This window comes from Eutrigla gurnardus (assembly GCF_963514095.1).
Source record: "Eutrigla gurnardus genome assembly, chromosome: 2".
NCBI lineage: Eukaryota > Metazoa > Chordata > Actinopteri > Perciformes > Triglidae > Eutrigla > Eutrigla gurnardus.
In genome coordinates, this window is record NC_139916.1 from 29,364,831 (window position 1) to 29,388,597 (window position 23,767).

At 45.6% G+C, this 23,767-nt stretch overlaps 1 protein-coding gene across 7 annotated transcripts in view; it reads left to right on the forward strand.

The window, feature by feature from the left end:
• The first annotated feature begins 4,731 nt into the window (after positions 1–4,731).
• LOC311023379 (dedicator of cytokinesis protein 3-like) overlaps positions 4,732–23,767 on the forward strand; it is a 229,237-nt gene continuing 210,201 nt past the window's right edge. For 3 of the 7 annotated variants that reach the window (XM_084025178.1, XM_084025181.1, XM_084025184.1), the window contains exon 1: positions 4,733–5,204. In XM_084025178.1, coding sequence (XP_083881304.1) covers positions 5,168–5,204 — 37 coding nt within the window. In that variant the 5' untranslated portion in view covers positions 4,733–5,167. Of the gene's footprint in view, positions 5,205–23,767 lie in introns of all 7 variants that reach the window. The other 4 variants (XM_084025179.1, XM_084025180.1, XM_084025182.1 and 1 more) reach the window with 2 other exon arrangements.

Here is a 23,767-nt window from a genome sequence, read left to right on the forward strand (position 1 = left end):
TGCCTTGTCTCATAATAGTGATATTACACGGGACGACGTCACAGATGAGACCTTTTTTTGTGAAAAACCAAATCAAATAATGTTAAATGAGATGATCATAAATCATAAGGTCTCCCTGCATAAGTAACGGATGAGTACATTTAAAAACGACTTTGTATCCTGTATTTTTAAAACCAAGCTCTATCATGGTATGAATTGGGAGCATAGATTTAGTTATTTCTAAGTGACTTTAGCGAGCCTTTTGTGTATTAAAGCTGTGTGTTTGGCTTGTTTTCTGCTGAGCTGGCAATATTCCAGCGTGTTTGGTGAACTGCTTTTTCAGAAGATACCAGAGGGCTGATGCACAAAAGCAGAATTCAGAAATCCAAGATTACAGGAGGTAAACCATTATTATATGCTAAAAAAATCAAACATGGCCGCCATCATTAAGCTGAGAGAAAAAGCCTGGCAGACTATATATGAGAGATCCTCCTTTAAATAAACTTAATATTTCAATAAGATGAAACAGACATTTTTAGCGTGTTGTTATCCGAAATTAATGAAATAATGACTCATCTGCATGTTTATCTATTGATTTGTGACTCTGGTGTCTGACCTGATGAAACAGTGATGGTGATGTTTTAAATCTCCTCCACATCCTCAGAGATGTTGGATTACAGCTGCTGGGATGAGCTGTGCCTCTGACAACTCTCCACTAAGGTCTTTGGGTGGACAGCAGGGGGCGCTAAAGACCTGGCTGTTTGTTTCTGTTTGAACTTTCAGCTGTATTAGTTTTAATATTTGAAGAAGTTACTTGTGTTGCAGCTGTGTGACTAATATGCATCTTTCTGTGTTTTCTTTGATCAAAAAATGATGTTTCCTTTCTGCAGTTCTGCTTGGTTCTTCTGTCTCATTGGTTTGTATTCATGTTTTACCTCGAATATAAAATAAAATAAAATATAATTTAAATAATGTAATATAATATAATAAAATATACTATAATATAAAACATAGTATAATATAATATAGTATAAAATATATGATGCAATTTAATATAATAAAATATACTACATGATAAAACACAATATAATATAATAGCATAATAAAATATATGATGTCATATAATATAATACAATATAATATAATAATGAAACCAGGGTCAGCCCGTCTGGAGACCTATTATAATATAATAATAATAATAATAATAATTAAAACTGCGAGCAGTATCGTGACGGGCCCGAGCTTATATGCGGTCGTGGAGTGCCTGCGGTCACAGGGCAGTGTCGTGGACGCTGCCCTTGGCGCGGCCGCCTCTCCTGGCGCAAGTCGAGACACAAGCGATTTGACACCGAAAGGCATCCGTCTGTCACGTGCGGTCGTGGAGTGCCTGCATTCACACGCGTGGCAGCCGCCTACCTGTGCAGCAGCCACCTCCTCGTGGCGCGAGTTTAGACACAAGCGATTGGAATTCAAAGCCATCTGTCTGTCACATACACACATGTTCATGCCTTCCTGACATCTCTCCTCCTCTCCCTAGTGTGTCCTCTCCTCCTCCCCCTGTGTCCTCCTTGCAAGCTGAAATGAGAGGAATTACTTATAAAAAAAATCAGGTGTGGCTTTAACTTGGAAAAAGTGACTAAATCAATGACATTTCCTGTCACCAGTAGGTGGCGCTCTGACAGAGTGAATGTCAAAGTGCAGATGTGTTCAGGAAGGAACTCTTATCAGGTGTGGAAAGTTTGGAGCAGATCAGAGAACAAACACTGAAGCTATAATGTTTATGGCAGAGTTCAACTGACAGCTGTGTGAGGTGCATGTGGAGATGTGTGCCATCTCCCCTCCTCCCTTTGTGTCCAGGCTGAAAGTACAGGAATTAAAAAAAAGGAATTAAAAGTGGCATGGCTGTTGATCTGGTGTGAGGCAGATTGAGCTGCATGTGAGATTCACAGTTCCCCATGTGTCACTGATGGATCTCTGACTCCATCTGGTGGTCGCTGTGCGCCTGTGTCTCTCCCCTCTATGCTCCCCGAGTGAAGATTGAGTGAAAACCTGGCTGATTTACACACTTGGCTAAAAACATTTTTTTTACCTACTTTATCATGACTTGAGGCGGTGGGTCCAAGAGGCTTTTTTGTACAGCTCCACTTGGGCTATCTAGGAAAAAATATTTCATGCGTGTACGCCCTACCTAGAGGGGGGGCTGTTGCTGAGAAGATGGGCATAAAATCGGTCACATTTAATTTTGCCATTAGGTGGCGCTCTACCTGTCAGTTAAAATTGCAGTGCAGTTGTGTTCAGGACGTGACTGTTGACAAGCATGAATATTTTGGAGCAGATCGGAGAAGAAACGGTGAAGTTATAACAGCTTTGATGCCAATGGCGAAGGATGAAAATAGTAGCGCAGTCAAGGCGTCGCCGTGGCCACGCCCCTAAATATTATGGATATGTTTGGCATACTTTTTGTCCGTAAGGCCTTTCCAACAACATATCCAATTTTGGTATCGATCGGATCAACGGTATAATCAGTTTTTGATTTAGCGTGACCCCTGTGAAAGGCCAAAAACAGGCCAAAACAGGCATAACTGGCAATATTGGGGATTTTTTGGAAGTGGCAAATATGACTCCATTTAGATGAAACTTGACATACATGTTCTTTCAAGCGATGTCAACATAGGTTTCGAGTTTCGTAATTTTAGGGGCAAAGGTTATAGAGTTATGCTATTTGCATTTTGGTAGCCACACCCTCTAATGTTCATTGGCCGATATCTCCTGATTAAATGCATATTTTCAAAACGTTTTCGGACCATATCCATAGCTAGGTCTAAAGAGTATGCGTACCGAATTTCGTCCAAATCGGACCAACGGTGTCCGAGAACTGCGCAACGTCCTGTTTTTCATAAAATCCAAGATGGCGGAAAAATTCGGTAGGCGGACTTTGGTACTCCAAGAGGATTTATTGTAGAGGACACTTGTTTGCACATGTGTGCAAAGTTTCATGTCAATCAGAGTTACGGTGCGGCGGGGCTGGCGATTCTCCACGCTAGGTGGCGCTAGCGAGCAACTTTTTCGTGGGTGAATGCGAAGACGCCAAATTCTCAAATTTTTCGCCAGGCCCTATAGACACTCCAATTTGCGTAATTTATTTTTCAGGCGAAGACCCCCAAAACGCAGGTCGAACTCGTGAAAAAATAATAATAATAATAATAAACATTCGAATAACAATAGGGCTTCGCAGCCCGACGTTGTCGGCGCTCGGGCCCTAATAATATATATAATAATAATCAGATAGATAGAGAGAGCTCACACTGACTCACACAAACAAGGAAACATGTTGCATAACGTTTTATTCGTAGTCATGACCAGGCGTCGGTAGGTTTCCCTGGAGATCACCATGGTTATTGCGGACCAATCAAAGACGCCTGTTCAAGAGCAACGTCACAGTGTGTTGACCAACAATGTACACGCGGTGGCACAACACACACGACGACCGAGTCTCGCGTGGACTTGAAGCGTCCCTCTCCGTGACCGGAGTCCGGTCACCGTGGACTCGTCCGGGGCGCGTGTGCGCACGTGGAGCTGGAACTTGTGCAGCGCGTGTTTCTCCCTATATGCTGATGCTCGTGCGCGTGCACGCACCCACGGTGTATGGCGTTATATTTGCCCCTCTGGTACGCGTCCACGTGTGCACGCGTTGGTACGTAGAGGATTATAGTGTGCGTGCGCGTCACGTCACCTATGATAACCTTTAACGGCCGGATGCCCCCCCCCCCCCCTTTCTCTACCCCCTCTCTCTCCCCCCTTTCCCTCTCTCCCTCTCTACCCCCCCCTCCCTCTCTCTCTCTTTGCCTCCCCCCTCTCTCCCCCCCCCTCCCTCTCTCTCCCCCCCTCTCCCTCTCTCCCCCCCCCCCTCTCTCTCTCTCTCTCTCTCTCTCTCTCTCCCCTCTCTCTCTCCCCTCACTCCCTCTCTCCCCCCTCTCTCCCTCTCTCCCCCCTCTCTCTCTCTCTACCCCCTCTCCCTCCCTCGGTCTCTCCCCCTCCACCCCTCTCCCTCTCTCTCCCCCTTTCCCTCTCTCTCTCTCTACCCCCCCTCTCTCCCCCTCTCCCTCTCTCTCTCTCCCCCCCCTCTCGCCCCCTCTCCCTCTCTCTACCCCCCCCTCTCTCTCTCCCCCCCCTCTCTCTCCCCTCTCCCTCTCTCCCTCTCTCTCTCTCTCTCTCTCCCCCCCCCTCTCTCCCCCTCTCCCTCTCTCCCCCCCCCCCCTCTCTCTCTCTCCCCCCCTCCCTCTCTCCCTCTCTCCCTCTCTCTCTCCCTCTCTCTCTCTCTCTCTACCCCTCTCCCCCCCCCCCTCCCTCTCTCTCTCTCTCTCCCCCTCTCCCCCCCCCCCCCTCCCTCTCTCTCCCTCCCCCCCCCCTCTCTCTCTCTGCAGGCTTCTCATCCTGATCCTCTTAAACTCGCGGAGCTTCCCTGCTGCTGCTGCTGCCGCTGCTGGTTGCGTACGTCTCTCCGGTGCTCTCACACCGACACCGAGCACACACCGGACTGGACTCTTCTTCTGCCCCCTCCCTCATCTCTCGCAATAAGTTTGACAGCTGCCGCAGCGGAACCGGCGCGGAGAAACGCACATATCCCGTGAATACGCGGAGCTGAGGGGAGGCTGGAGCTGGAGGATGCTGCGCTGACACAGAACCGGGGATCCCTGAGGCAAGGCACGACACAACTTAACGGGGATCACGATTTAATTTCTTTCTCTCTTTTTTTGTTGCCGTGGACCGGGGCTCTGGATACGGTCCCCTGTAGTTTTGTAGTCCGCCGGCTGTAGTCATTAAACTGTGGCGTCGTCGTAGACGGGTGTCCTCTGGGCTGCATGTCCAGGAGCTGCTGATCGGTCCTCCCGGTAGGAACAGCCGCGTTCCGCCTCTCCAGCATCTCGGCGGGATCTCAGCAGCGGGGATGGACACGCGCACACCGAGCCGTGCGTCACTCCGACCCTGACGGGACCTCAAAATATCCATCACTCAAAACACCTGAAGAGAGGTTGATTGATTTGCATTCCTCCTCCCATCATCCCGAACACGTGAAGTAAACTTCCCCGTCTCTCCCGCCGCGGTGAAGCCTCCGTGGTCTCCATGAAGCGACGCGTCGGGTGATTATTACTTTCTGGGGATTCGGCTCTTTGCGCACCGGGACATCATGTGGACGCCGACGGAGGACGAGAAGATCGGAGTGGGTGAGTAGCTTCACGGTGGTCGAGCTGAGCTGAGAGCACCGTGGCGGGGCTGCTCAACTGTGTGCGTGTGATACTTGTGAAGGGACGTGTGTGGAGGCTTGTGTTCCCGTTGAGACGAGCCCCTCTAACGGCATCGTGTCTGCTGATCCGCGTCTCTGATGTGACCTGGCTGCTGTTATTACAGCAGCATCATTTCATTGGAATAAGAGGCTGTGCATGAGCTCCAGACATGTTGATACAATAATAATAATAATAATAATAATAATAATAATAATAACAACAACAACAACAACAACAACAACAACAACAACAACAACAACAACAACAATAATAATAATAATAATAATAACAATAATAATAATAATAATAATAATAACAATAATAATAATAATAATAACAATAATAACAATAATAACAATAATAATAATAATAATAATATAGAAAGTTGTGGGAGGTGACAGTGATTGATGAACTATTGTTATATTGCAGAATAATGCCTGTTTCCTGTATCCATCACACAGTCCAGTGTGTTGTGTTCCGGAGCGACACTTTGTCGTCTCCACGTTTGGGTGATTTGGGTTTTGGGATCTTGTTTAGTGAAGTTGAGCTCGGCTCAGGTGATCTGCTCACACCGACACCGGACCTGCACCACCACGTCTCCTTCCACCGGCGACACTGTGACGTGCGCATGCGCAACACTCACATCTCAGGTTGTTGTTTTTTGTCGAACACGTCATGATATAACAGCTTCACTCTGAGTGGGAGGAGCCTCTCCCCAGTGGGAGGAGCCTCTCCCCAGCAGATCATTCCCCCGTAGACCGGCTCTATCAGGTGGTCTTGGTGAGACCCGGGTTGAAGGGGTCTCGTGGATCTGACCGTGAGCTCTCCAGCAGCCCTCACCTTCCTAAGTACTCGCTTCACCCTCTCTCTCTCTCTCTCTGAGGGAGGAACGGGGCTGGACTGTCCAGAGTGGGCGGAGCCTGGAGCAGTGACGCAATTATTACTTAAATGTTTATATGAACCTTTAGGTCATATTTGAATAATATGTGTACATTGTATATGAACTGAACCAAAATTACCCGAATATCATTCAAATAGCCTATGTGAGTTTGACAGGACTGGATGAGTGCAGGCACTCGCTGATTTGGGATCAGTGGTCTAGAAACACATCTCCTTAACGTTTCATCTACACAACCACAGTCAATCGTTTAGATGTTGAGACTCTTACTTTAGCTCTAAAGTGAATCAAATTGACACTTTCCACTTTAAAATTCCGGTATTTTTTTAACACCACAAAAGTATTGCACCAAACATATTGAATGTCAGTTTTGTGCCCCCCTCACCGATACAACGTCTTAGCCGTCCTTTCCCCAAATGTCAATTCTGCAGCTCAATGTGATCCTTGTATTATCAGGTAACATGATGACTTTAACGTAGAAACTATTATTATACAGTACACTTATAATACACCTGGAAGCAGTCCAGTGCAGCAGCTTTCTTTAGTTGTGAGTGGCTTCGTCATCTGGGAGCCGGAGGTCTACTCCTTCCCCGGAAGGTTCATCCTCTGAGGAGATCACTCTGATGAAAAACCACAACTGTTTTTTACAAACCACTGAACATGTTTCTGATCAACGTGCACTAATGTGCCACATATTCAGCCACACAGAGCCCACTCCCCAATGACAGTCAGTGCTATCGATTGACAGCTGCCCGGGTAAAACTCTACTCTATGTCTGCAGTGGGAGGGAGCAGGGGCGCCGCTGACAGGAAGTCAATGTGAGGAATCATGACTCCGGCACTCCGTTAATTGGAAAGAGACATTACCTGAATTTGAATGAGAGGCTGAGTTGGTTTTTCCCCTCCCTTCAGTCGACTCCAGCTGTGGCCGCATGTTGAGGCGTCTTGATTTACTCCGCTTGCAGCCTTTTCGACATGAAATCAGAAATGCCTCACGGTTTGGGTTTCACGGTGCGTCGCTGGCAGACGTGATTCGAGGACGCCGCCGCCTCCAGAATCTGATGGAGGAAGGCAGCTATAAATACCTAGACTTCATCACACAGAGCAAGGGCTGGCCATTAGAGAGAAACAGCTTATTCTGTTAAAACTAGCTACTGGTTTCTATTCTTGTGACCATAGTGACGCCCACTATTCACCATATATCTGTGACTCCTTTATGATTTGATACCATTTAAAGAGGGAGTTTACATTGAAAGCATTATCGTGACCCCATCTCCCACTGCCGTACTGCAGTCGGGTCCCAATTCCACTTCGAAGACCACGAAGGCCGAACCTAGCGGTCTACAGGGGATTTCCTGTTTGCATTGCCAGCTGTTCCCGCCCCCCCCAACCATTGTCACCTAGCAACCAGTTGCAGTGGACAAGAAAGAGCATAGTATATTTAAGTAGTGGACGTAGTCATGGTGACGTCACCCGTTGGTTTGTGGACTATGGTTTTCAGTTTTTTTGCCGTCGCCATCTTGGGATTTTTGCAACCAGTAAAAGAAGTGACCATATTTGGACTGTCGATTAGCAACGGGTGGATCTGATGAACACAAGCAGCAGAGCAGCACCCTTACTGGATCTGGATCCATCTGGATTCTGGTGTGAAGCTGTTAACAAAGTTAGCTTCATAATTCAAGGTCAACTTTACAGCTAAGTGTTAAAGTCATCTTACTATCTGACTGCATTGTTAGCATGGTAACAACCTGTCAATCAGCAGGAAGCCCCGCCCCCTTCTGGTCTGGTGGACTCTAAATGGACCATAATGTATTAAATGAACATCATGCTGGATTGAAGAAGACTTGAAACTAGAGATTGAGACCATAAACTCATGTTTACAATGTTTACTGAGATAATACATCAAGAGAAGTAGGACCATTTTCTCATAGACTTCTATACAACCAGACTTTTTGCAAACAGAGGAGAGGAGAACCAGAGGGTGCTGTCTGGCATAAAATAGCGATCAAAGATTACAGTATATTATTCTTTTTATTGTATATGATGATGGAGGATGTGCTTCATGATAAATTTCAGACTGAGAGTTTATTCTGCTGCTGATGCCATGTTGATTAAAATCCAATCATCAGTGGCGTGCAATGAATCATGGGATACGTTGGGCCGTGAAGGATCCGTCCTTCCTAGGAATCAGGAATAGAAGGACGGGTCTCTCAGTTGCATTTGAAGGAGTCTTTGAAAGGGGACGGTCTCGTCTCAGCCGCGGTGATGCATTCGGTGTTCACATGCAGCCTCCGGAGGACGGACGCTGAATTGGGACAGCTATTGTCCTCACAGGGACAGTAAAAGTATGAGCAGGTACACAACAGACGAAAGAAAATGGGACATTCTTCATCTTAATAAAAAAGGGATGAAGATCTTATGAAATGGGAACGTCACGTCTCCCTCCAGTGATTCCGTGTGTCTTCTGTTAATCCAGCTATTTGTGTTTGTGCTGGGTAAGGCCGTGCATACCAAGGCAGGCAGAGTGGTAACTCATAGAGGCCTTCCAATGGAGTTGGGATGACTAGTGCCTGGTTGTAGAAAAACAGCCATTCAGTTGGATGAATGCAGCTTTGTGGCGCCCATAGAGGTTCCTGAATGCAGCTTCACCTCCCCCAGGGCCGCACAGCACAGCACTCAGTTCTCACACTCACACATAGCACAGAACACACACAGACGGATGGACGGACGGACAGACAGGCACAGACAGATGGACAGACACGCATCAGACACGCACCTGTGGAAGGTTCCTTGACCCAAGAAAACCACAATCAGAAAGACGTTGAGGGATTTGATGTGGTGATTGATGCACAACGATAAACACAATAGTAGAATACATAATTAACAAGTTACAATAAAAATTTGCAAAATAAAAAAATACATTTACATTTACATTTAGGTACATTTAGCTTTTGTCCAAAGCGACTTACAATAAGTACATTTGTCAAAAGAAGGAAACAAAGAAAAGAAAGAAATATTCAAATATACAAGAGTAGGTTCTTAAAGTGTCCACATTGAAAGTGTACGGTTGTACAGGACTGTGTACATGATGATGATAGGTACTGGGGATGAAGAGCCGGAGGGGGACCCGGATCTGGTCCAGGTCTACCAACATGGTGTTGAGATCTTCAAACAGCAGGGGAGGCTCCGTGTTCACGGCAGACACGTCGGGTCTGTAGGACGCCCTGTCCACACTCCAACCACATCACCAACCTGTCTGCATGGGTTACCGTGGTAACGCTGTAGTCAGTTACTCCCTAGCTACGCTCTGAGACAGAACTCCGTCTCACTGCAGCGCTGGTTTACGTTGTGATGGAGATGTGCCGTCTGTCCACAGACCATTGTCCTCCATAGTGTTGTCCTTCATAGTGTTGTCCTCAATAGTGTTGTCCTCCGTAGTGTTGTCCTCCATAGTGTTGTCCTCCATAGTGTTGTCCTTCATAGTGTTGTCCTCAATAGTGTTGTCCTCCATTGTCCTCCATAGTGTTGTCCTCCATAGCATTGTCCTCCATAGTGTTGTCCTCCATTGTCCTCCATAGCGTTGTCCTCCATAGCGTTGTCCTCCATAGTGTTGTCCTCCATAGCGTTGTCCTCCATCTCATCTATGTCCTAGATTTAGGAGATGGATGGATTTGAGCTGGCAGTGTGAACCTTCATCAGGTGAGTGCAGGAGAAACTCCCAGTGGACGCTGCCGCCGTATGGACACCACACGCCACAGTAACACGTGCAGCAGCGTCCAGGGGGACGGAGGTGGGTCACGGTGACAGGATGTCCTTCTCATGTCCACTGCTGCACCTTTGTGTTGCTTTCATCCCTCGTCTGGTTGCCACTACCTGTTGTGTCCTTTGTGTGAGGTGACCTGACATCTGCCATGACAGGGGAATCTCAAAACGATGCTCTTATTTTGACAGATGTTGCATCTTCATGGGTCCTGATAGAGGTGATACATTTGGAAAAGGGATTAGCTTAAAAATAACAAAGCACCATAAAGTAAATAAACAATGCACCAGGAATGCAGGGGACAACAAGTTTTATTTTGCTTGGTTAACTCTATATTCTTGTATACATTTATTTTTTGCACATCATGTCATGATAAGAAACACATATTATTCCTGCTTTCAGAAAATCAATGATTCATTACCTCAGAAGGGATTAAAGTTGTTAAGATTGGAAAAAGCATCCATGTTATAATTCAGTCATGAAAGCCTGTTTGCAGCTCCATAAAAGCAAATATTAGTGTCTAAATAACATAAAACATGGCTAACATATGTGATGTGTTCTGGTGCATCTGTCCTCTGGGAAAGCAGGGACGTCTCTGAGGGTTGCGCTCCCATGACTCTCCCGCTGGCAGCAGATTAAGGCGAGAAGAATTCTCCGGGCTGAAATATCCACATGGGCGATGGGAAGTGACAGCGAATCAAGCTGATTGCTTTTGCTCCCGCCCGTCACCGCTTCTCCCCGCCTCCCCCCCCCTCTCCTCCTCGGGGGGCTAGCTCGCCCGTTTAATCACATCTCAAAGCAACAAGTTAACAAGCGACCATGACACAGATCCCCCTTCTTTCTAATTCACTCCCTTCTTAGAGGTTTGATTCTCTCGTCTCCCTCGGTGACGTGGGAAACTGCCCCCCCCCCCCCCCCCCCCTCTCTCTCTGTACACTCCTACACTCCTCCTACTTGATGTTTTTCAAATGAGAATTCCCTCCTTGTAGATGTTTACTTTGTGATGTTTTAAATTCTAATGAATCCATCCATGTGACTGAATGGATGTCTGATGATTGATGTTTGGATGCTCCCTCCGTCTGCGTCAGGATGTGGAGTACATTCACATTAGTGCCTCTTCAGTTTTTGTTGTGTATCCAGGAACGCTGTGCTTCTTTGCCTGGATCTATTGTGGTTGATCTGAATGAGTGGGATTATCTCTGCCGGGAACTGTTGTTATGTTGTTATTTACAGCCGTATACTTTAGTTGAAGCATCCCTGACCAGGAAACAGAAGTAGCTGCTCCATCGCTACGCTGCCTGGACTTGAGCTTGGCAAACGTAACACAATCCCAGTGAGATATTTAGCAACTTCTCCTCCCCGTGAGAATGTTTACTGACCCAGATTTATATCTTCTAATCATACAGCTTCTGTAGAATGGATTCTCAGAGGAGAAGAGCATCTAATTGGGAGGCGATCCAGCATGTTTCCCCAGACGCTGTGTGAGTGTAACCAGGCCGGGAAACTGCTGACAGTGAAAACACGCCACAACAGATTGTACCGTTAATATCACGTGTTAAAGTGGGATTCAGGTCAGCGTGTAGCTGCCGCGTTCATGTGTGTTCGGGAAGAGACGAAGGTCAACCATGTCAAACGTAATGCAAATGAAATCACATGGTAGGAATGAGAATGATGGAATCAGGTTAGCAGCTGTGGAGAAGCAGCGCGGCTTCAGACCCACGGAGGAGAGCGAGGAAGACGATGCGGGGAGATAAACACAGTGAGGGAGATGCTGAGCTGGTAATGTGATGTTGTGCTTCCAGCTGAGGATACGCTGCTAAACAGTGGGTGAAGTCATCACCATGGTCCCCAGCAGACTCCCACCCAGCACTCAGGCTCTCCGCTGTGTTTGTGTGGGCAAAGAGAGTCTGGAAACAGGCTACTTCACTCCTCTCACCAAGTAATGGCAGTGTAGTCTGCTCTCGTCTTCAATGCCGCAGCCTGGTGCACTCGTTCCACACTAATCATTAGCTTTGACTCTTACACTTAACTCATAAAAGGTGCACCGCTGAGTCATTAACTGCTGCTTCATAACACAACATGGAAGCAATGCTCTTAATGGGGGCAAAGTGGGTTATTGAGGGGGAGACTTTCCATTACAAGATAATCATATTTGTGCAAAATATTTTAACATGTTATCCTTCTAGTCAATTTGACCCCAGCAATTTAAACCCTCATAACATCAGAATTGTTAACCAGGTTTATGCTTCGGGTACTTCATGTTTCTTTGTTGACGACCTATGAGTATTAGATATATTAAATAAAACAAACAAAAAATGACATTAACATCTTTTTACAGATGGAGTCAAATGGACCTGAAGATACCAGCAGGCACTTTTACCAGCTGTAGTCAGGGTAACCGCGCCTTGAGTTCAGTAAACTTAATAAGTTGAACACGCAGGGTTTACCAGTAACAGTTGACACTGACAAGCATTTCTTGGCCTTTTTCAAATCTGAACAAGGACAACAAACACTTATATTTATTGCATGAGTGATATTATTGACTATTTTGCAGTAAAGAGGATGTTTGCATCATTTAAAACATGATTCCTGCCCGACAGCGCCCGACAAACCAGAAAAAAAACTACGTGAGCCTCCACAACGAGGGCAGAAAAAGGGACCCCGGACCCGATGTTGCCACCCGGGAACCCACAAATACTGTGTCCCTTCTGTGCAAGCTGACAACAAAGCGCTCTACATTACAAGACAAACCCATCAATCAACCGGGGTTTACTTTGTATCAGATCGAAAGGAAATACGTTGTATCACACATCACTAGTGCACGCAGGTGTCTGGAGAGCCGATGGTGAGGTTGGTTCAGCGAATGTGAGGGGAAAAGTTGACTTGTCAACATCACAATCAAATGTGCCAATTCATTCATTCATTCATTCATTCATTCATTCATTCATTCATTCAACTGAGAAAGAACCAGATGAATCTGAAACAAAACAAAAAGGAAACAGCTCCAGCAGGTCCCCAAACTTCCCTTTCCTGGGCCACATCAGCCAACTGCTATAAGATCTAACCTCTCCACCTCGTCCTGGGTCTTCCCCGTGGCCTCCTCATGCCTGTAAACACCTCCCTAGGGAGGCGCCCAGGGGGGCATCCTTAACAGATGCCCGAACCATCAATGCAAAGGAGCAGCGGCTCTACTCCGAGTCCCTCACCGAGCCACCCACCCTCCTGAGGAAACTCATTTTGGCCGAGTTCTCTCGGTCATGACCCATCCCTCATGACCATAGGTGAGGGTAGGAATGAAGATTGACCGGTAGATTGAGAGCTTTGCCTTCCGGCTCTCTTTTCGTCACAACGGAGCAGTACAGCAAATTTCATGTTCCATCGTCCCCTCACTCGCAAACAAGACCCCGAGGTACTTGAACTCCTTCACTTGGGCTAAGGACTCATTCCCTACCCGGAGCAGGCAATCCACCGGTTTCCTGCTGAGCACCATGGCCTCAGATTTAGAGGTGCTGATCCTCATCCCGACCGCTTCACACTCGGCTGCGTACCGATCTATATAACTCAATAGCATCTTAATTAGTCAGCCATTTGGCAACCACGTTTCAGTTTTGGCAACTATGCCTGGTTGCCAGCCTGGCAGCCACTTTTAAATGTTCACGTTGAGCCCAGACACACAAACCACAGTAGCCCCTGTAAAGGAAAATACTGTATTTCTCCATCATTCCGTCATGTGAGGATGCCTTTAGATTACAAGTGGGAGGAAGCCTGAGAGCTGCTGGCTGCTGTCCGTGGTTCTGAACCAACCCATCCAAGCGGTGATTTAGGTGGAGCCGAGAGGATTCCTCATTCGCCGCTCGCCTCCACTCTTTGTTTTCTTCCTCCTCCTCCTCCTCCTCCTTCGGTGCAGCTGACACTCAGTCACGATGGAGAGGCTGCAGGCTTTTCAAACGTAGGCGGAAAGACGGTCACGAGCAGCAGCGAGCCGCTCCACGCTGTCCCGGGTTTCCTGCACCTCAGTCAGTGGCGGTGCAGCGCAGACAGCGAGCCGTGCACAGATCCATAACTGAAATGAGCCCTGAAGCAGCGGTGCTGTAACCCAAAGCTACAGATTGAACAGCAGGCAAGAAGGGAAGCAAAGAGAAAACAAACTCTGGGATGGATTTAGTGCAGAGTAACGGGACTTCAGCGGGAGTTTACTGCCCCGGAGCAACACACTTAATGACTTTTCTTCATGGCGGGCAGTACATTATTCACACGCATCACCTAAACTCATCACATTGATTGACTCTAGTATGAGTGTGTGTCTAATTATTTTGGTGTATTTGTGTGCGTGCATGCAACCTTTTGTATACTATGTATACTGTGTGTGTGTGTGTGTTTGATGTGGCTCTTCTGCTGTTTCCTACTTCTTTGGTGTATCATGTCCGTTTCACTCTGGTGCTTCTGCTCCGTCTCCCAATGCTGCTGTTGACTCGGCACATTCTGTGTCCGAAGCTTTGATAGCAGAAACCCCCGTAGACCCGGGGACTCTCTCAGATTCTCTTAGACTTGAGACTTTAATCTCTATGCCTGAATATATCAGTCACTGTCACGCTCTCTCTCTCTCTCCCTGCCCCCCTCTCTCTCTCTGCCTCCTTCCCCAGTATCTGTCTTTAACTCCTCCTGTCCTTATCTGCCTTAATCTGAAGTCTCCAGATACATCATTTGCACGCTTGCCCCGACTTTTCTTCTCTGTCTCTGAAATAGAAATGTCCTTGTAGATATTTTTTCCATGACCTCAATGTAGTGTAACATCACAGTCAGAGTGAGAAAACACCAGCGCTCTCATACTGTGTATTTTTTTTTACAGATTCTAACATTAGAAATAAGACTTTGACACATGCAAGTATGTTTTTATAACGGGAAGAGCAGTTTTATGATGCGTTTTAAATGTTTGCTGTTGTTTAGGTGTGTGACATTTTGTGTGTGACAACTAAACTGCATTCTCCATTACGTTTAAAGGGATGTATACTTTTTCCTGGATTATGGTCGTTGTTTTGAACACGTTGTTAATCTTGTAAAAAACACAATAAATGTACTTAGTGAAAGTACACTTTAGTGAAACATCACAGTTCAGCTTAAAATAGGTGTCTCTTCTGAAAAGTGAAGCCAATACTGAAGTCTCTTAAACTTGCATTCTATCTTCTGGCTATCAGGGGGCGACTCCTCTAGTTGCAAAAGTCTGATTGTATAGAAGTCTATGAGAAAATGGTCCTACTTCTCTCTTGATGTATTATCTCAATAAACATTGTAAACATGAGTTTATGACTCAATCTCTAGTTTAAAGTCTTCTTCAATCCAGCATGATGTTCATTTAGTACATGATGGTCCATTTACAGACCATAATGACCAGAAAGCAGGGGATGCTTTAGGGGCGGGGCTTACCTGCTGATTGACAGGTTCTCCATGCTACCAATGCAGTTAGCTACTAAGATGACTTTAACACTAAGCTGTAACGTTGACCTTGAATTATGAAGCTAACTTTGTTAACAGCTTCACATCAGAATCCAGATGGATCCAGATCCAGTAAGTTTGCTGCTCTGCTGCTTGTGTTCATCAGATCCACCCTTTCCTCCTCCACAGTCCAAATATGGTCACTTCCTTCACTGGTTGTAAAAATTCAAGATGGCAACGAGGCGTCAGAACAGTAGTGTACAAACCAATGTGTGACATCATGATGCCTATTTCCACTTCTTATTCAGTCTATGATGAGACTATTGAGGAGACCAGTGCTAATAATATATTGATTTGCAGATTAGACAAAATGTTTCACTGTTCATATCCTTACTGGCTGTAACTGGGAAAGGTTACAGTTTTTTTAGATTGCTTAAACACAATTTTGAAAACAGTGCTCATGTATTCAAAACACTAGACACAACTAACAGTCACACACCCCATTTGCAGAATATCTATTTTTTTTAAAATGAAACCCTCTTCTAAACACTATACACTTCACTATACATAGGAAACAGACGTTTCATATATTCTGTTTGAACTTGTTACACACTGATGTGATAAAGCTAAAAGACTTTTAGCACTTCTAATCCCAATGATTACATTAGGCTATACTATAAACAAAGTACACTGAGAAAGTACAAATATACAGTACTACTGTAAATTCACCAAACAGTACACAAGACCAAAGTTGCAGACTGCCCAACATGGAGATTCATACGCAACAATGCTTTTTATAGTGCTTCTAAACCTGATTGGTGTGTAATTATAATATGCACACCTGCTTGGCTGTTTGGAACGTGTAATGTATACACTGTATTATTGTTTTGCAGAGTGTGAGGTTGATAATGTGCTTATAGTTGTGCTCATTTGAGCTCTTGTTTTGCTCCTTGTGTTAACAGATTTGCTAACTGTAAGCAGTCGGAAAAAAACAAACTGTACCCATTTTGTGAAACAACCCAAAGATAAAGCCACCGGAAAGTGACTACACTTGGCTCTTGTCTCCAGTCTGCTTTCTCTGTGACCCCCATGGTTCTGGTTTTCGACGATGTGAGTCGGCCCGTGTCAAAGCCGTCACATGTCATCTCGTTTATATGCACAGAGAGGACGGCTTATCCTTTGAGAGAATGTTGAAATAGAAGTCTCAAAGAGAATACAGTATGTCATAAAGTTTAAATTGTGATTCATGTGTCAGGGAAACTTTTTGACTCAGTGTGAAGCTCTGGCTGCATCTCTATCAGGCAGCGTGTGTGTGTGTGTGTGTGTGTGTGTGTGTGTCTCGAGGGGTCTTAAACGAGGTCTGAAGCAGCGTTCTTGAGGAGAGTTCCGTCGTTGTTATGGTTACACTCGGTTTCCACAGACACCCTGGCAATACTGGTTCCACTATCGCCATAACAACGGTCCAACATCTCTGCTTCCTTCTCAAACAACCCTGATCAACACAAACATGTTGGCTCTAAGCTGCATTTAAACCCAACAAGGCTGACCTCGGCTCCTCTGGTGAACTGAACAATGACTCAGTTACATATGTTCCACGTGATCTCACTCCAGTGGGTTAAATAACAGCTTGCTCAGAGATCCAGAGCTTTAAGTTCTCTACGTTCCCCCTCCGGCATCATTTCATCATGGCCGTGACCACGCAGCAATATACACTTGTAACTAGCATCGTGTCTTTCCTAAATAAACTTCTGTCTTCACAGGAAGTCAGGTTTAGTCAGGTTGAGGAAAACAGCGTGGGTGACGTTAACTCAGGACCGGACCGATATATGCCGGCATATGCTCACTAAGCGGCTGCCTGGGGCCCCCGGGCCACCAGACACCTGATCGTGTGTGGAGATTTTTAGGCTGTGAATCTGAACAAATGTAGGTCTTGCCATTCTCCAGCTGGCCATCCCCAAAATGCACCAGAATACAGGAAATCACATCTACCAAATTCAGAGTTTTCTGTGTCTTCATGCATCTGTGCCCAGGGTGACAGGAGTTCATAATCACTGGATTAATACAATTTACAATGTAACATTATAGTGTGACATCGGTGTCAATAATCAAGCACAGGTGACTCTGCAGTGGTGGGAGGGGGGCCCCAATTCAAATTCTGCTTAAGGCCTCCGAAAGGCTTGGGCTGGCCCTGCGTTAACTAACGAATGTCAACATTTAGTTTGCCAGGGGGACACTAACAGCAGTATTCTGGGTGAAAGTCCTGTGTTTGCTTGACCCGTCACCTCCCCTCCCTCCCTGTGTGGACTATCTCTCTCTTCATACGTCTGTTGCTCTACCCATAATGCAGCAGGTGGGTGCATCACATGCAAATGCTAGCCCTCGAAAGTGAGTTGTGAATTTGTGAGAAATACTTAAAATCAGTATATCTTTGATGTCTTCTTGGGAGGACATGACCTGCCTCCGTACTTCAAACAGATTTGGAATCGCTTTGCTCAAGGGCTCCCAAGAGGACGGCAGTGCTTCTCACTAATCTAGTCTGGGATGTAAACCAGCAACCTTCCAGCCTGGGTTCTGCTTCCTGCTGCCTCCTTCTGTGTATTTCACAAACGATTGAACAATTGAAGAAGTGAATGAGGCCGACGTGGTCCTGTGTGGTCTCCTCGTGTTGGTGGGACTTGGCTGGAGTCCCATGGAGACTTCAAACAGGGAGACGGCCTCAGAGAGCAGCTGAGTCCTCATGGGACTCTTACTTTGGAGGTTACTACTGAAATCATAAAATCTACTTTCACATGTTTCTGTGTGACTGACACATGTCTTACCACCTTCTATTATTTTCCCCTTTTTGTTTTTTCCCCGTCTCATGTCTCTTCCTGTCTCACCCCTCGGCGGTGAGAATATAAAGTGGTCGTCCGTGGTTACAGACATCTCTGAGCACCATTATTTCTTAACTTGCAACGCCAGCCTGTCTGTCTCCGTATGTATTGATTGGTGTTGAAAAAAGCACCGCTCCTTCACCTCTCTCCACAGTGTCATCCAGTTCCTCCTCTCACGTTCATTGATCCCAGCTTCAGACAGCAGACCTGGGCTCTGTCCCACTGCAGGACCAGTGGACTTCATCCAGTTTGGAGAAATGATGACTGGAACCTGAGTGAAATGTTTTGATCACGAGGCTCATGCTGTTTCACAATGTATTGTAGGAATTCATGAATTCCCTCATTTCATTCAGCTGGTTCTAACAGATGTCAGTATCTGCCTTTATTCTGTTTTATTGACGTCTCCTTGGGCTGACCTCTTGTGTTGAGTCTATGAAAGACACAAGGACACAATTCAAAAAGCATAGTAGGAAAAGACATTTTTCATGCATTGGTCAATTTGGAGAATATTTTCCTTCCAGAAAATCTCCTTGTTGACAGTATTTATGGAGAGATTATTATCTCTGTAAAAACCTTTGACCTTAATATGTCAATAAAATGTTGAACCTCTACAGACGTCATAGATTTCAGTTCTGAACATTAATACAAATTAGCACATCTTTGATGTTTGCATGCTTTAAACCAAATGCCTTGGTGGTATCTGTTGGTTTCTTGTCTCCGTGGATGGAGTCCCTCGATACGCTCCATTCTGCTGTTCATCCCCGGCTTCCTCCTCTGCAGTGACTCATGTCTGACCGTTGGTCCGCAGACCGAGTGGGGCTTGGTTTTAATGAGGCCGGACCCCGAGGTGAGAAAAGCAATTATTCAGGCGGCGGGGTGAAGAGAGTTGAACACCTCCTCATGTCTTCCATGTTTGTGTTTATTCCTGCGTTGCAGAGGGGAGCTGGTTTGTGTCTTTCTCACCGTGTTGAGCCTCACTCTCCCTCTCTGCATGGAGACGACACAAAGGGGGGGTGACACAGCACGTTGGGGGGGGGGGGGGGGGGGGGGGGTCCGTGGCCCAATTATCTGTCCCCTCGTTTCTTAGCCTTGCTCGTCCAAAGCTCTCTCTCTCTCTCTCTGAGTTCACCTCCACTCTGCCTGTAAATCTCTGACTCTCTCTCACGTGCCTCCCCCCCTCCCGTCCATCTAACTCTTACTTTGTCTAATGAATATTTCACATTGAAATGCTATTTATAGATGTGCCACCGTTCCAGCGCTCCATCCATCAAGCTCAGCGTTCTCATCTTCACGTATTATTCAGTCCTTATCGGATTGATGTTGAGTTTCCTGTCACTTATAATAACCATCCGCGTTGAGAATCAGCTGTTTCTCTCTCAGTCCCTCACGTACGACGGTTCACTCTATCTGCTTTTATCACACACCAACATACCAGGAGGAATGCACCTGCTGGTTTCAAGTGAACTGAATGCTGCTCTTTTTGTGTGTGTTGTTTTAGTCAACACACACACACACACACACACACACACACACTATGAACACACATATTTACTTCATTTTTAAACTGCAGTTTGTCAACAATCCGTTGCTGCACATTAGTACAGTGTATTAGGCTGCTGTAGGAAAAAAGAAAAAGAAAACGGAGTCGAGAGAGGTGGGCAATATTCTGAGAAAAAATTAGCAAAATTGTGCCTTTTTAAAGTAGTCGGTTTATTTTTTTTGTTTTTTCTACAGTGGCCCTAATACTCCGTCGTACGTTGGGCTGAACTTTCCCTGCAGCATAAAGTCTCACTGCGGAGTCATCAGGAACGGGTCCACCAACCACTTCTACATGCCTGGAGATCACATTTAAAGGGAAACATGATGATGATGATATTCTAGTATGATAGTAATATACAGCTTCAATCATTTCTCCTCATCCAAGTGGTTCAACCGTAATACACACTCATTAGCATTCGTACTATTCAGTGTTTATCTATTTGCCTCCAAAATACCGACCCAGTCTGACATACATACAAAATACATTCTCATGTCCTTTGACAGGATTGGGCTTTTTTGTGTTGCTCAGCACTAAATCAGTGTCAATGGAACGTTTATTATTATCGAACTAAACACATTCATGTGACTCTGCAACATCTGGAACAAGTCATGTAGGATTTAATACTGAGAAAGACTTATGGTGGGGGGGACTGGTTATGAGGGGGGGACTGGTGTGACACCATGAGTGAAGTGACGCGTTGGTAACAGTGTTTCCTAAAGCTGAGTAAGAGCTTGTTTTGTCTAAAGGGGATTTTGGAGCGTGACGTCGTCCCCGCTGACAGAAATGAATCTGTGGCGCTCAGCTTGATGTTGTTGTTTCATCTGTGATGAAAACAGTTTGTTCTACTGATCCCTTTTTCAACCTACAGACTTAAAAGTCTGACTGAAAAGAGAAATACCATTTATTTATATATACTGGATATATTTATTTACATATACTGGATATATTTATTTATATATACTGGGTATATTTATTTATATATACTGGATATATTTATTTACATATACTGGATATATTTATTTATATATACTGGATATATTTATTTACATATACTGGATATATTTATTTATATATACTGGGTATATTTATTTATATATACTGGATATATTTATTTATATATACTGGATATATTTATTTACATATACTGGATATATTTATTTACATATACTGGATATATTTATTTACATATACTGGATATATTTATTTATATATACTGGATATATGTATTTACATATACTGGATATATTTATTTATATATACTGGATATATGTATTTACATATACTGGATATATTTATTTATATATACTGGATATATTTATTTACATATACTGGATGTATTTATTTATATATACTGGATATATTTATTTATATATACTGGGTATATTTATTTATATATACTGGGTATATTTATTTATATATACTGGAGCTGAGCCCAAAACATGCCTCAGCTGCTGACATCCCATTGGTGGACGTGTTTGAATAAGCCTGTGTGGAGAGCGTCCTCCCGTCAGTACATGATGTCCCCCTTTAACCCATTCAAGCCATCCGGCCCACTGCCTGCTCATCCGCTCACAGAATGGACCATGGGGGGGAGGCTATGTGCTATGTGGGCATGCATGTGTTCGGCAGACTAAATTGGAGACATCGCTAATGAAATCAGAAGAATCACATTTCAGGGTTTTCAAGTCACAGAACTAAAATGAAATATTGACTTTGATTTTTGAGGGAAAGTGATTTGTTAGCATTTTCCCTCGTTTAAAAAGAGACGGTCTGTCTTTTCAGTCTGCTTTCAGGCTCATGTCAACAACGGTGCCCATTTAAACAGTGCCGACAGCTACAATATAGGGTCGTTATAAAAATATCCGCCCATCCTCTGCAGGGCGGAGTTTATCCGGCTCACACTGGGAGAGGAGCCCTTTAATCTGGGCTGAAAATGTAGCTCAACGCTTCATTAATACACAACATTTATGAGGTACTTTTATCGGAACTAAGAGCTCTCATTTTGAACGTGTAACTGCTTTCCAAGCAAACACGTCCTCATGAGGAATTGAGTCATTTGGGGAAGAAAGAGGAAGGGGAAGTTGTGGTGTTGCTGCGGTTTCATCAGATTCCTCGTCTCACTGCTGCCCTGCCTGCTTCTTCTTCTGTGGTGTTTATTACGGTTTCATGTTTGTTTGTTCTGTGAATTGACTTGCTGTGTGTTCGCTGGGTTTATGTGGAAAAGGATTTCACAACACTTCTTTCTGGTGTGTGTGTGTGTGTGTGTCTGTGTGCCCTGCAGGCTATCCTACACACAGCCTCCCATTTAATTACTCTAATGGGCTGGCGATGGGCCTGGCTGAGTGTTTGAGTGTGAGGAGGGGGCAGAGGTCACTGTGCAGCCGTCAGGTTTCCCATCTGTGGGTCAGACGGGTTTACGGGACCATCACGGCTGAACCGGCAGAGCCTGGATGGACCGGGGTGTTTGATGGAGGCCCTTTTAGATGTCGTGGTCAGAGTCACACATTCAGTCTGTTCTTTGTCACTGAATACGGACTTCAATGGAAATGTAACAAACATGCCGGTAAGCGTACGACCTTGAGGCCGTGATCACTAGGATGTCGACGCCCGTTGGCTGGTAACTAACCGGGTCATTTTTAAACAAAACCAACCAACAGATCCCACAAATTGACATAAAATACAAGGTTCACTTCACAGTTCAATCCGGTGTATCCATCCAGACTTTTATTTCAGTTTTGTCGGCTTCGCTCAAGCTCGTTGCCACATTTTGATCAGCTTCGCGGTGCAGGTTAGGGTTGCTGTTTGCAATGTTTCAATTCAGAATTGATGAGTCATCTGAACAGCTGCTTAACTTGTAAAGTTAAATGAACCTGCAGACCGACATTCAAAACAGGTCAGAACGTCCTTGTGGTTGACTGATTAAAGGATGACCCCGTGTGTCACGCCTCCTCCACCTTCTCCTCCTCCTCCTCCTTCTCCTCCTCCTCCTCCTCCTCCTCCTCCTCCTCCTCCTCCTCCTCATGAAGCTCCTGGAATTTGGATCTTCAGCATGTTGAATGAACTCTGAAACATCCTGCACGGATCAAACTCTGACATCACATGTTTAAAGCTGAAACATCGGGCCCTAGTTTCGTAGACCAGGCGTAGTCGCGCCACGCCGACGGGGTGTTTTCGCCTGGACTTTGCAAGTTTCGTGCACCGCAGGCTAGCGCAGGCACACCTCCTGTCACTCCCACCCGCGCAAGTGGGAAAGAGGGAGGAGAAGAAGGCGTGAGTGGGAGACGAGGAGGAGACGAGGCGTGGACTGGGATTAATACAGCCGATTCAGATCTTCACCAATCAAATGAGCTCCTCTCCTCTCTTTTAATGCGTGAAGGTGCGTGTCCACAGGGGCGATTTTAAACGCGAGTGGACGCGCCGCTTGCCAGTATTGCACTGCCACTAGAGGATGATTGACAGGCGCTCTCCTTCAAACAACCACGCGCACAGTTCATGGCTGCACCTGATTGGACGAACGCTTTCACAGCTGTCCTGTCTGCTCCGGAGTTCACGCAGACCAACATGGTCACGTTTGGAAACTTTCTCTTATTCTACGACAATAGTTCACCGAAAGGTGTTTCTGAAAACATTTTAAGCGAGAAATAATCTATGCAGTTGCTGAATCTGTCTTTATTTTAGATCGACAACATTCAGTTTAGAAGATTTCCGCGAGCGTTCCCGAGGCGGCGAGTCGAGCCCGGCGCCTCTGATTAGCATAAAGTAGATTCGACTTCAACTTTAGGCAAATGAGAAGCGGCCGACTCGCGCGCCGTCTCTCGACATTCGCCGCGACGCTACCAGAATGCATTGCACAGCTTTTCACATAGACAATGAATGGGACGCGGGGAAACACCGCTGCCTGTGGACACGCACCTTATGGCCCATGGTCTCTTCTGTACGTGACGTATGAAACAGGACAGACAGGACATCACCCATCTGATTGGATGGTTGAACAGATAAG